We start from the raw sequence: 13345 nt of genomic DNA, 5'->3' as shown, positions 1-13345 counted from the left end.
TTTTTTTTATAGCTACAGTGCAAGAAAAGCTCGCTCGAATTTCGAGTTGTTGAAAAGCCACGAGCTCGAGTTCGAGTATTACTAAAAAACTCGACTCGAAACTCGAATTTCGAGTATTCGCAGGTGTCTAGCAAACTTATAACATTGAATAATTACCTATACCTAACAACTTTCCATGTTTGTTTACGGTACTTTTCGGGAAGAAAATTTGATTATTCATCGAAAAATAATAGGATTTAATAATTTAAAACTAACCACACACAAAAAAAATATACCAATAAAGTAAACAAATACCGTAAGTTTTATAAACATTGAACAGTTACATACCTAAGTATCAATTTCCACGTATATTTACGGTAGTTTCGGTAAAATAATTTTCCATTATACTATTTGCTAAGTCATTTATCATTTACGAACCGAAAACTATGTATTTGTTTACCATTTACGGTTAATATTACCGGAATGGCGAATGGCGACTGTTGTTTAGGTTGGTTATGTGACGCCAGAGATTAGAGTAACGCGCGTCGCGCGACGGAATTCGTACGGATTAATGGCGCTAGTAGTCTTGTGGTTAGTAAACAACTACTCTTCGGGAATTCATCTATTTAGTTTTTTCTCGCTAAATATGGCCTATTGAAAGTTTTGTTTAGCGAAATTAATATTCTTATCCTGTTTAGCGGGAAATAGAGCTTAACTTTCTTTTGTATAAAACCTGGTTGATGAAGAGTTTTGTTTCCCACAGTAGAACCTCGTTAATCCGTGACGCGCTAATACGGGAATCGGATAATCCGGGACGATTTAAAAGTGCAGAAAAAAAAGAGAAGCTAAAATTGTCAGCGCTTAAAATTAACGTCACGCGGGCCGGCAGCCGGCAAACAATGCAAGCCATCGCGTGGGCCGCCAAACTCTGCAACGCTGTTTGTACCAACCCTTTGTGTCGCCCCCTCCCCCTCCCCCCTTTCAAATGTCACATTTGTCACTCTTTAAACTTGAGGGGGATGTCCTGACTTCTGCTTCCCGTCTCCCGTTTGTTCGAATGTTGTTTCACGTGCTGCTGAGTTACTTTCCGCCCGCCAATGCACGGCAGGCGTCTGGCGAGTGACGTGTCTGTCTGGCATTCGGCTGGTCGAAGGTCTGGAGGGGGGTGGGGAGCTACCCAAAATTTATGTGTACAAGGTCAGCACGATCTTATCTTTCTCTCTTCGGCTGTTGTAAATGACCGTGAACTAATGGCTAGGCAGTGCCGTATTTTTTTAAGCCGAGACAACAATTCGAAGGCGGCCCTTACCGTTAACCGATTATCCGGGTTTATTATTCTTATTTTTTTTTTACAGAATTTCAATTATCCGGGCATCGGCGGGTCCCAATGAACACGAATAATGGGGAGTTTACTATTTTTATACATCTGCTGCCAAGGCTCAGTAAGCCTCGGGAGATGTTACGTCACATGACCTTGGCCTTAACCCAGCTGCACGCTGGTGTCTGAGAAGCTTGACAAGACCTTCCGGGCTTACCTGTATAATCGCTAGTCCATGAAATTTATAATGTCGTGATTTTTAAGTAATCATGTCAATGAAAAGTAGTTTTGTCTGGGAATATTTCACCGTTTATAGTGATCCGTCAAAAGCAATGTGTAATCAGAGGTACTTGAAAGGCTCTAATCGGCTCAGAAGATCGGCAAGATCGGCAGCAGATGATCGGCATCGGCATGATCGGCAAAATAGGTGATCGGCCCAGCTCTAATTCTGGAAGGGTAGCTACTTTTAAGTTTGAAGGGTTTTTCACTTCTAAATATTAGTTCTAAACATTTTGATTATTCATTACTGAGTTCATTTAACTTTTTCTTAAAAAAAGGTACGCGTAGATACATTTCATCGCTTTTTTTTCCTCATCGCTTTTGGCATTTTTTCTCACCGCTTTTGGCATTTTTGCTCACCGCTTTTCACTAATTTTACTCACCGAAAAGTTCCTGTCCCTAGTCATAACACAAGGCACTTACAAAAATGCTGTTTCAGAATTTTTATAATTCTCTGGTCCATGGGTTGTAGTCTGTATGTTGAATATGGTGGGAAAAATTCAATCTAGATGTTCCTAAGGTTGGATATTTCCTTGGGATGAGCAGGGTAGTGATACATGAAAAGCATGCCGTGGAATAGCTTCTCAGTCTATACGAATGCAAACAGATGATTGGTCGAAAAATACACTTGTAACAGCGTTCGGCGTATGGCAAAGGTTTCGAAGGTCTTGTGCATGTTCAAATTAATTCGTTATCGTTTGGAAATGAATTAATTTTATTAAATTAACAATAAATGGAGTTTAAAAGTTTAGAGATAAACATTATTATTTTAATTTTTCCACAAACACTGAACTTTATACGTATGCAGGAAGCATCAATTAACGCAAATGTTTTGAATGGGAAAAATTAACATAGGGATATATGGAAGTATAATCAAGTAAATAATTTTGTGAACATAATAAGCGGGAAAACATATTATGCGGGAACGTCTTAAGCGAGTTTTACTGTACATAAAAAAACTGTAGCAGTTTGACTAAAACATTACAAACACCAACACAATTTCCCTGACTTGTAACCACCAATGTGACATGGACCACCATACGTAGGTAATCGCTTGTAAATTGAAATGCTGCAGAGAGGAACAATGCTGCTCACCTTGATCGTAATGCAAACCGGCGCTGTGTTCTCCGAAGTATTGCTCGGGTGTGCCCGAGGCTTCTTCTTCTTGCAGCCAAGCTCGCCTCGAGCCCAAAAGGAACTCTTGCGTCTCTTGGTCCGGTAATGCTCCCCAAACCTCCACGCACACTTCTTCGCACCTAGCAACAGCAGCACACAATCCTCTATGCTGACACTTTGCGGAAATATTTTACCCTATGGCCTTCAAATTACATATTATTATTTCCTTTAAGCAGTGGTTATGGCCTTAGAATTTAATCTTTTCGATTATTTGCAGCAAAATTATGAAGAAACCTTGATTCTAGGCAAAGAACGAGAGAAAGTAAAATGGGTAAGATAAGTATAAAGATACAAAGTAGTCAGCATGTTTCAAGTTTGGAGATACAGGACGAAAAGGTTGCAAGTTTAATCAAATTAAAAAATTTTTTTAAGGTAATGTGTAATTTAATTTTAAACCATCTGGACCCTGAACACACAAAAAAAAGGCCTAAATAATTTAATTATGCTATTCATGATTAAAATGAAATATATATATTGAAACTGATGCTATAGAGCTTCAATAGTATTCATCACACATATACAAAAACAGGAAATGAAATATCATATAACAATGACACGCCTAATAGAAAATCAAATTCTAAATTCTAATCATTAACAGCTCATTACTTTCTACAGATGAGAAATGAAAGAAAATATCTGTCAAAATTTAAAATGTAATATACATGCATTTAAAACAGCAGGAATCTCTCTAAAACAAAATGATAACATAAAAGTGAAATATTCCAGCAAGGCAGATAAAAATAGTTGCAAGCACGCCTCATTTGAACCTTTAAGTGGCTAGCCTAATGAGTCCTACATTGTAAATAAATAAATAAATAAATAAATAAATAAATAAATAAATAAATAAATAAATAAACTAAAATTTCACACTTTGTGTTGTGCCAAATTAAAAGTGTAAGCAATTATGAACCAAACAAAATCAGAAGCTCCAAAACAATAACTGTGAATGAAAACAAATTTCTATAAAAGTCATCAGCACGTATTATATCTGAAGGAGAGTCAATGTTCACCTCTGATACGGCCAGCAAAGCCAGACTAAGAGCACTGTTACACAGAACGCCAAACTACTTCTAGTGAATGGTTAAAGTAAACATGTTTACAAATGCAAAAGTGTACGGTTACACTGCAGTTGGTATAAAGTGCGTTCAACTTCAAAACTGATTGTCTGCTGTCATTGAATGAATGTTTTGTGGATCCTACTAATTTGAGTAAGTGTACCGCTACCAGAAAATTAAAACAAATACTTACCTGTAGATCTTTTTTGTTGCAGTCAGTACAATATTACACAAAATTGTGCCAGAAACATCTTCCATCTTGCATTTTTCACAAAGGACTGTTCACACTCTCAACACTCAACAACCAATCAAAGGCTTATGTAGAATAGATGTCGTTCTGAATTACTTTGCCAACCTGTTTAAGTTGAATGAGAAATAGCCTCAAAGTAAACGTGGTCAGACACTGTGTAACCGCATTCAAAAGTTGTACATGTTTACATGAAGTACAGTAAACTCCCGGTATACCGCGCCCCGATAGATCGCGGAATCGGGTATATCGCGGGTCAAACCATGTCCCCCAATCAGAAATGAATAATAATAATAATAATAATAATAATAACAGTAGAACCTCGTTAATTCGTGATGGTCGGGACCGAGATAATCACGGATTACCGAATTTCACGGGCTAGCGATTAAAAGCCCGGAAGGTCTTGTCAAGCTTCTCAGACACCGGCGTGCAGCTGGGTTAAGGCCAAGGTCAGGTGATGTAACATCTACCGAGGCTTACTGCGCCTTGGCAGCAGATGGATAAAAAATAGTAAACTCTCCATTATTCGTGTTAATTGGGACCCGCCGATGCCCGGATAGTTAAAATCCTGTAAAAAAAAGTAATAAACCCGGATAATCCGTTCAAGGTAAGGACCGTCTTCGAATTAGTCTCGGCTTAAAAAAATACGGCACTGCCTAGCCATTAGTTCACGGTCATTTACAACAGCCGAAGAGAGAAAGATAAGATCGTGCTGAACTTGCACACATCAATTTTAGGTAGCCCCCCCCCCCCCCCCCCCCCCCCCCCCCACTCATCCCACTTCGTCCAGCCGAATGCCAGCCAGACACGTCACTCGCCAGGCGCCTGCCGTGCGTTGGTGCGTTGGCGGGTGGAAACAAACAAAGGGAGACGGGAAGCAGAAGTCAGGACATCCCCCTCAAGTTTAAAGAGTGACAAATGTGACAGCTGAAAGGGGGACGACACAAAGGGTCGGTACAAACAGCGTTGCAGAGTTTGGCGGCCCATGCGAAGGCTTGCAGTGTTTGCCGGCCGCCGGCCCGCGTGACGTTAATTTTAAGCGCTGACAAATTTTTACTTCTCTTTTTTTTCTGCACTTTTAAATCGTCACGGATTAACGAGTTTCTACTGTAATAATAATGGAATAAATGGTTGACAGCCGATTAGGATAATTTTGCTTTGTAACTCACAAACTAAGCATCGGGAAGAAAAAATCCTAGGCGTAGAAAATGTCCGCAGTGAAATTCTAAACAAGATATCTCCGTACATTATTCCTCTATCTTGTAGTGTTTTCAAATTATGGTCCAATCCAGCCCAGTGTTATTTTCTGAAACACTAGTTCTTAACATTTTTTTTAAACCCACAAATAAAGCATCGGAAAGGGGACCCGATAAAGCCCACCGTCCAGCGACATTATCCAGCGTGACTCGGCTGGGGATTGATTTTGGATAGGTTTGGTTGACGGCCAGCGCTGGGAGGGGAGAGGCGAGCCGAGAATATGCGACCAAGACACCCGGGTAGACGGGAGGAGTGGAATATAAGCGCCAGTGATGAGAGGGGCGATTAAGCCGAAAGGGGGGAAGTATGGTGACCTTGAGTAGTTCACTCATTTCCGTCTGCACACTTCTCGTGGTCACGTGTGTTGACAAGCGGAGACATATAAATGTTTTGTTACAACTTGAACCTACAGACGTAATATTATTCGTTGTATTATACACGTTCATCTTTTTACTTTGGTATAATGTTTTAACATTAAATAGTAAAGTAAATCAGCTAGCGTATTTTTAATCTTTGCCGAGGAATTCCCAGTGGTCCAATATTTACGTGAACCATACTGTACCACTTTTGCCGTGAGGTAGTAAACAAGCCCCGGAAATGTTTATGTGTAGCGGCCTCCCGACCTTTAACCAGAGGCTGGGGAATATAACACTTGCCGATCCGAGCCACACACACTCAGCAACTCGACACAGCGTTTGATGGAATAAGTAAAGACAACGTTTAACAGACTTTTTAATACGGCGCCACTGATTGCGCTAAAATTATTTTGGCGCAATTTTTGTATCCCACATGTGACCATTTATAATTTACTGTAAGCATGGATAACAAAGTTTAACCACTTTACACGATAGACGATTCTTTATTTTATATTGTACGAATGCTAGAATCGTTTTTCACGTATCTGCTGCATACTTCTGCAAAAGACACGCTATCTGTAAGTACGTAAATCTAGAATTTTTATTTTGTCAATCAAACTCGGTACTTTGCGATTCATATTCGGTTTGAAGTATTACTATGGCCTTTCTATTTAGAAGACTTTGACCACAGAATCGTGTGTAACCGCACACACTGCACTTACTTTGTTACGGACACTTAGACGAAGCAGATACTGTGGCTGACACCACGAGACTGGCAGCAGCTTGTGTGCCGCACGTGTGTATGGCGGCGTGTGGCGCGCTCGTAGGCCGTGCGACAAACTGTGCGCGGCATGCGGAAAAATAAAATTCAACATTTAATATTTATCTTTAAAATTTATTATTTTTATTTTTTCAGCCGCGTTTAGTGAAAACTGCGGATGCAAAGTCCGCACAAAGGCGGGCCGTCTATACTGTGCGTGCTTGCCGACCTATTAGAACACAGGCGGTGTTTTATGCCTTTTGACCTTGGTCACATCGAAACATCGCGGTTATGCAACAACGCGGGTAAAAGTTATGTCCCCCGACAACCGCGTTAAATAGGGAGTGTACTGTAGTTTGGAGTCCCGTGTAACCGCACCATAAGACAGTAATGCTAGGTTCAAAAAACAGAGCTTCAATCACATATCACCAACCATAAACCCACAAACAAAACAAACCATCCAGTCCACGAGTTGCAAACTTCAGCACTACAGTCTTCCACACTCAATGTAAGATGTAAGTACATGTATATGGCACAATATTATTTGTGAAACTACTAAAGTTCAGTTCATCACATGTAGTGAACAAGAACAAGTGTTCAACATCTTACACATGAGGTAGATATCTATTCAATGAGGTCAGGCAAGGAAGTGAAGACAGAAACCAAGGAAGGAGAGGGAAGTGAGGCAGATGGATAGCAACACATCCACTTATTTTCAAGACTGTTAACCTGGTGAAGTTGCGGCATTGTTCTCAACCGGCTGGTTGGGCGATGTGTCCACGTCCTTTGAGGGCTCCGAGCTGGACTGTTTGCTAGCGTCAGTTTGCACGGGTTGGTAGTTGCCAGCTTGACAAAGAAATAAAAAAAAAGTTATTGTTACACCTACACAAAACATGATGAGCAAACCCACTCTCAATAATGAAGTTAGGGTAGAAGACACAAGTATCTAACCAGGGTTAGAAAACAGAAATAAAACTCAAACACAAAATAAGGGGGGAAATCTTGACGTGGAAAAAGAAGGAAATATGAAGTTACAGAACACATCTGGATCACTCAATAAAAACCAAGAGCATGAATTACACATACAATGAGAGAAACTATTTCCTTAAATGAGAAGAAGGATGACACAAGATACTGGAGATAACAGTTATAATCATGGGATGCAAAGTTTGGGGTGAGTAGGAGGCATACAGACATACATAGCCAGAGGGTCAATCAAAAGTACACTGTTTGCCTAACTTGACAGTGAACTCCAGTAACTATTTAAACCTAAATTTTACCAAAAAACAAAAAAAAAAAAAATGGAAAAAAAAAAGAAATATTTTGATGGGCACTAACATCTGCACAAAAACTAAAAATAATAAAAATTGTGTTTCTAAATAAGCCAGTAACACACAGCTACAAAAGAATTCTAACATGTGTTCAGGAGCCCCAAAGGTTTTTTTTTATTCAAATGTACAAAATGTATTATATTATTTCATTCTTATTTGAATTTTTGAAGCTCTGACTAGACATACAGAGTTAAAGAATAAGGGCTTACTGTCTGTTGACATCTTGGTCATTAGAGAAGAATAAGGGTGAAACTGTGATTTGTGACTTGGAATGGCGATTAAATTCTATTATTGTGGAGGGGGCGGGGGGAGAAAGAATGGAACTACTCCAAGAAAATTCACTGGCTTTTTGCTACGCCTGCTACATTTCCTAGTCGCAAAGAACTTGTATTTGACCCTGCCGAGAATATAACCCAGCCTGCCTTGGTGGAAGGCATGTGATCTGACCACCTGACCACTTGAACCGTCATCAGACCAATCGTAGCAGGCAGCAAAGTCAAGTCACTAAAAGTAGTTAGCTCAGCCAAAGTGACTCAATTTACTAAAACCCCAGACAAACGTAAGAAGACTTCAAATGGAAATTGTCAGTTTAAATTCTTCATAACATTTAGAGTTGTTATATTTTTCCAGAAGAATATTACTAGGAGAATTTTTCCAACGGTCATACTTTCATAGAATTCTATTAACCATTTGATACAAACTTAACGAACTAGCATAAGAAGTCACCCATTAGTTGGCAAACAAAGACAAAATGTACTATAACATACGGGCACACTCCACAGTTCTGTCCCTACTTTTTAACTACAAAGTTTTTCATCTGTACTTTTATACAAAGGTAACGTAAAATTTTACAAATGGTTGACAAGTTTTTAATAAAGAATAAATACTGAACATTATACATGCATAGAGACAACATTTTACAAGTGTCTTAATATATCAAAATATCTTAAGATTATTGTCGGTATTTGGAAAAAAAAAATTTTTTCACATCATTTTTTTTTTGTTATGTTATTCCAGCAAAGTAATTTTTCCACTCACGACTATAAAACCAAAACGCTCACCCCTCAAGTTGGCAGTCTGCATGTTGGTCCGCAGGAACTCGGGGGCGAACCTCATGGGCGACACGGCGCGCTGCTTGCGGCTGCGGGATATCTCCCGGCACTTCTCCTCGAAGTCGGAGTTCATCTCGGCCTTGATGAGCGTGTAGGCGGTGTCGCGCAGCGAGCAGGCGCGGTGGCGTATCAGCTTGTCCGCGGGATCCCTGCGCACAGCACGGCACTTGGGAGCCCCAGCGGGACACTCTCTCGTCCTCTCCGCACTCACCTTGGGTTCAACTGGTACTTTCAACTACATTAACATTCACATGCCAGCCAAGCACTACAAAAATCATTCACACAACTTGTTTCTGGTGCTTGTATTGCATGTAACCGTAGCTGAAATCAGCGCCACGGTGTTTTTTTTATTTGTTCTGTAATTTCACGTACGTAATGAATAGGATTTCAAAAAAAAAATATTAAGTAAATTAACTTTACTTTGTGTAAAATACTACAAAAAAACTGCTTCTCCTATGGCAGTGGTCTTCAACGTTTCTTGAATCGAGTCCTAATTGTTTCCTTACCTACATTGTTGTGGGTTGCAATTCTATCATACACTCATCGTGAGGATCATTGAGATACCTGAATCTTTCATGAGAATTTGTGTGTACTAGTTATTTTTCAAGATGACAAAAATAAAAAATAAATATTAAACACCAAATTAGAAATTGTTCTATATTGCAACGAGGATGCTGGAGTTGAGGCGTCGAGGCAGGCCAATCAAATAGGCCTGTGTGAAGCTTCAAATAACCAAATAAATCAATAAGGATCTTTTTAATATTCGATACGACTTCACCCGGACAGTTGTTAAGCGTTTTATTACAAGCTTCAATTGTGATGCAAAGCTTTTAATGTTATATGAAGCTTCACATTTGATACAAAGCTTTCAAACAAGGAAGCCTTAGATTCATTCATGACATATTTTTTCTTGCGATGTGTATGTTTAGCTTGAATAAAGTTGGTCACTTAAAAAAAAACCAAAGTTGGCACTCTGTTTGCTTTTATAAATGCTCAATACTAATATTATGGATGGTTATTTTATAATTTTTAATGAACGATGTTAGATACAGGGCCCCACTGGTTAATCATTTAATAAGTTCAAATATTACAAAATTAAACAATTTTTTTTTTTCTTCAATAATGCATTTTATAAAATAAGTGTAATACATACAGGTTGGCCAAAAACAATACAATCAATGTGATTCGACTACACAAATATTTTAAACATTTAACTTCATATTTGCTTCGCATAAAAAAAACTAGTATTCGCACAGGCCTATGATCAGTCCGACACGCCGGCCAGCGGCAGGTCTGGGGGCAGCTCCACCTCCCGGACACAGTTAGATCCCGTCCTTACAATACCGCAGTATGCCCAATCCGATCAGCAGCAGTGGCTCTCCACCTCTCTCCAGTGTGTGACGCATTCCCAGAGCCCCGTCCGTGTGGAGTGGCGTAACTAGGCCGCCACTGTTCTCGGGGCTTCGCACGTTAAGTCGGGGGTTCTGATGATGCGACACTTCCGAGGGCAAAGAGACCTTTCCAGAGCAGGTCTGAGAGGTACACAAACGAGGAGGTTGACCTGCGAGAGCAGTGAAGTGAAGAGGGTGTGTTACCCCTCGGCAAGCAAGAGGGCTTCATGTGCGAAAGTTGGTGCGTCGGGAACTGTCTTGGTGCAGGCAAGAGAGAAGGGTGGAGCAGTATGTTGGGACCGAGGTGCACAGTGATAGATGAACAGCAGAGAGCCACTGTCGAGCCGAGCCCCAGTGAGGACACTGCATTGTGGACCCATTAAAAGTGTGATTACTTTGTGGACAAACAGTAATAGTTATTTAATTAGTAGTATCAATAGTAGCTGATAAATAATGCTGTATTTAATTCATTATTTATTTAGATCTGTCAACTTTTTTTTTAGTTTATAAAATGTTTCCTATATTAAGAAGTGGAGGTACCATACCATAATCAAAACCAATTTTTTTTTTTACTTTGATGTTACAGTTTATGTTTAAGAAAGAAAAACCATTTGACAAGAAAAATGTCTTTTAAATGTCTTTTTATTTTTAATTTTATTTCATTAGGACACCTGTACACTGATTTTTCTTAGTATATAAACTTTTTAATGCCAAATAAAGCTATTTTGAAACAAAATAGTTATTACATAATAATCATCTTTCAGAAAAGCTATTTACATAAAAAAGTGCTGTCAAAAAGTAATGCCAAAAACCATTATTAGGTATACCATTGCGCATATAACAGTAAACTCACATATTTTTGACTACATCTTCATCACTCACACTAATTGTAAAATAAAATTATGTTGAACAAATTTTTCTTGAATTTGTAATTTTTTATAAGGAGCAAAATAACCAAATTTCAGATCAGATTGTGTCTCAGTATTTATTTTTACTTTAGCTTTTAAAATAGGCTATAATTAGTAAGTGGGTGGAAGTTGAAAATTAAATAATGCTTCCTGAAAAAATTTTTAATGGGCCGCAAAGAATCACTTGGCAGCAGCCGCACGTAGCCCGCTGGCCAAAGGTTAAAGACCAGTGTCCTACAGTACTGCTATCATAACTGTACAAAGTGACAGTGCTTTGTGAATAATAAGCCAAATATTGTAACAACTCACTACACACAATGATTTCAAATAAGTGAAGAATGTGATGCTTTACCAAGTGTGTACTTACTTAAGTCCAGCATGTATCATATACCCTACATGTCTTCATATTACATGTACAATGCTTTTTCGCTCTCCAAATAAACTGCATTTTCAAGTATATACGATAAGAATTTTATAAAAGTTTTAAGAATTTAAAGCTACTGCTTTTATTATAAGAAAACTTATTTGATGGTGCTTACTTCACAGTTCACTACAAACCCTGTAGTACTAACGTTGTTGCCCGATGGATGTGGAAGAGCTATTTTTAGAATAAATAGATTAGCTTGAGGCTTTATTTTTATCCTTGAATCCACACTTAACTTTCACATGCTGGTGTTTTATATCTGCCATGCTTTACTTAATAAAGTATGATTTGTATCCAATTTAAAAAGCAAGGTAGTTATAACTGATGTCCCCCCCCCACCCTCTTTATGTTCGTTAAACTGCTAATCGACAAATTCCAGGTATTGATCCTTCCTCCAGCTTCCTGCTAGAACACAGCGTGCAAAAAGAACATCTTGCCCTCTACAGACAACCCCCACTATCTTTTTAGAGCTCTTCTACACTCCAATGATTTTCCTATAAAATGCCCCCTTAAATTTTTTTAGATTTCATGTGAATAAATCAGTGCTATGCTACTACCATGTCCAAGGTCAAGTGATATATGAAGAACCCAATTTATTTTTCCAATTTTCATCACAAATGCTGGCATCTTACATACTGAGTAATCTTTACGCTCAAAACTACAGTCAATTCAGACTAACTACATTTTCTACAGAATGACATGCAGGATTACATATTAAAACACCTAATGGAGTTAAGTTATGCATATATTTATAAATATTCCTCATTTCAACAAAAAAAAATTGTTACTTTGAAAAAAACGTATTTAGAGTTTTCATTTAAATATAACAATGGGTCTCACACCCTTAATATATACATAATCAGGGAAATGCATTTTAGTAAATGTAAAGAATTCAGCACGATTAGGTAATATAAATATGGCCAGTTTCATTAATTGCATTTTTGAAACAATAAGTATAGAGCAATTATTTGTAAGAAAGTAGTAGTAGTAGTAGTAGTAGTAGTAGTAGTAGTAGTAGTAGTAGTAGTAGTAGTACTTGTACATAGATTGTTAATAACCAGCAAGTACTGTGACACTTGCAAAATAAAATAAATATAAATATAGTTTAAAAAACTAAAGAAACATGCTTTTAAAGATTATCAAACTAAAAAGTAAAAAATAATTTTAAAATTTAATTTATGACAATAGAATATAAGCAATACTAGTATAAATGAGAAAAAAGCTTGAGGCGCTTTGTGCCATTTTTTTTGTATATTAAGCGCCCATGCTTTTTACTCATTTATACTAGTATTGCTTATATACTATTGTCATCAATTAAATTTTAAAATTATTTTTTACTTTTTAGTTTGATAATCTTTAAAAGCATGTTTCTTTAGTTTTTTAAACTATATTTATTTTTAACTTTTTAGTTTGATATTCTTTAAAAGCATGTTTTTTTTAGTTTTTTAAACTATATTTATGTATAATTATCATAGGGAAATGAGTTACCAACACTACCTATTACCATCTGAGATAACTATTTGGAGTTGCAACGTCACAAAGAAATGGTAAAGTCTCTCCGAATCATTTACAGTTAGATGTATGGATATAATCTTAGAATTTACCGGAAAAAAAAAAAAAAATTTCGGCGTGGCCGGGAGTAGAACCCACGATCGCTGAATCCGAAAGCTGACATCACAGAAGTCGCGCGCCTTAGACCGCTCGGCTAACGAACGTAATGAAATTGGTGGGACATTTTACAGTGATGAGCCA

General features: G+C 38.0%; 1 protein-coding gene across 4 annotated transcripts in view; it reads right to left on the bottom strand.

Moving 5' to 3' along the window:
* The window catches only part of LOC134533244 (ATPase family AAA domain-containing protein 2-like), a 161634-nt gene that overhangs the window by 40674 nt on the left and 107615 nt on the right, over positions 1 to 13345 (bottom strand). For all 4 annotated transcript variants that reach the window (XM_063370653.1, XM_063370656.1, XM_063370654.1 and 1 more), the window contains 3 exons: positions 8820 to 9019; positions 7157 to 7273; positions 2672 to 2832 (listed from right to left, as the gene is read on the bottom strand). In XM_063370653.1, coding sequence (XP_063226723.1) covers positions 2672 to 2832; positions 7157 to 7273; positions 8820 to 9019 — 478 coding nt within the window. The remainder of the gene's footprint in view (positions 1 to 2671; positions 2833 to 7156; positions 7274 to 8819; positions 9020 to 13345) is intronic.

The sequence above is a fragment of the Bacillus rossius genome, chromosome 6 (genome assembly GCF_032445375.1).
Source record: "Bacillus rossius redtenbacheri isolate Brsri chromosome 6, Brsri_v3, whole genome shotgun sequence".
In the NCBI taxonomy this organism is placed as follows: Eukaryota; Metazoa; Arthropoda; class Insecta; order Phasmatodea; family Bacillidae; genus Bacillus; species Bacillus rossius.
Note: the sequence above shows the minus strand (reverse complement) of the source record. Positions and strands in the feature narration are given on the sequence as shown.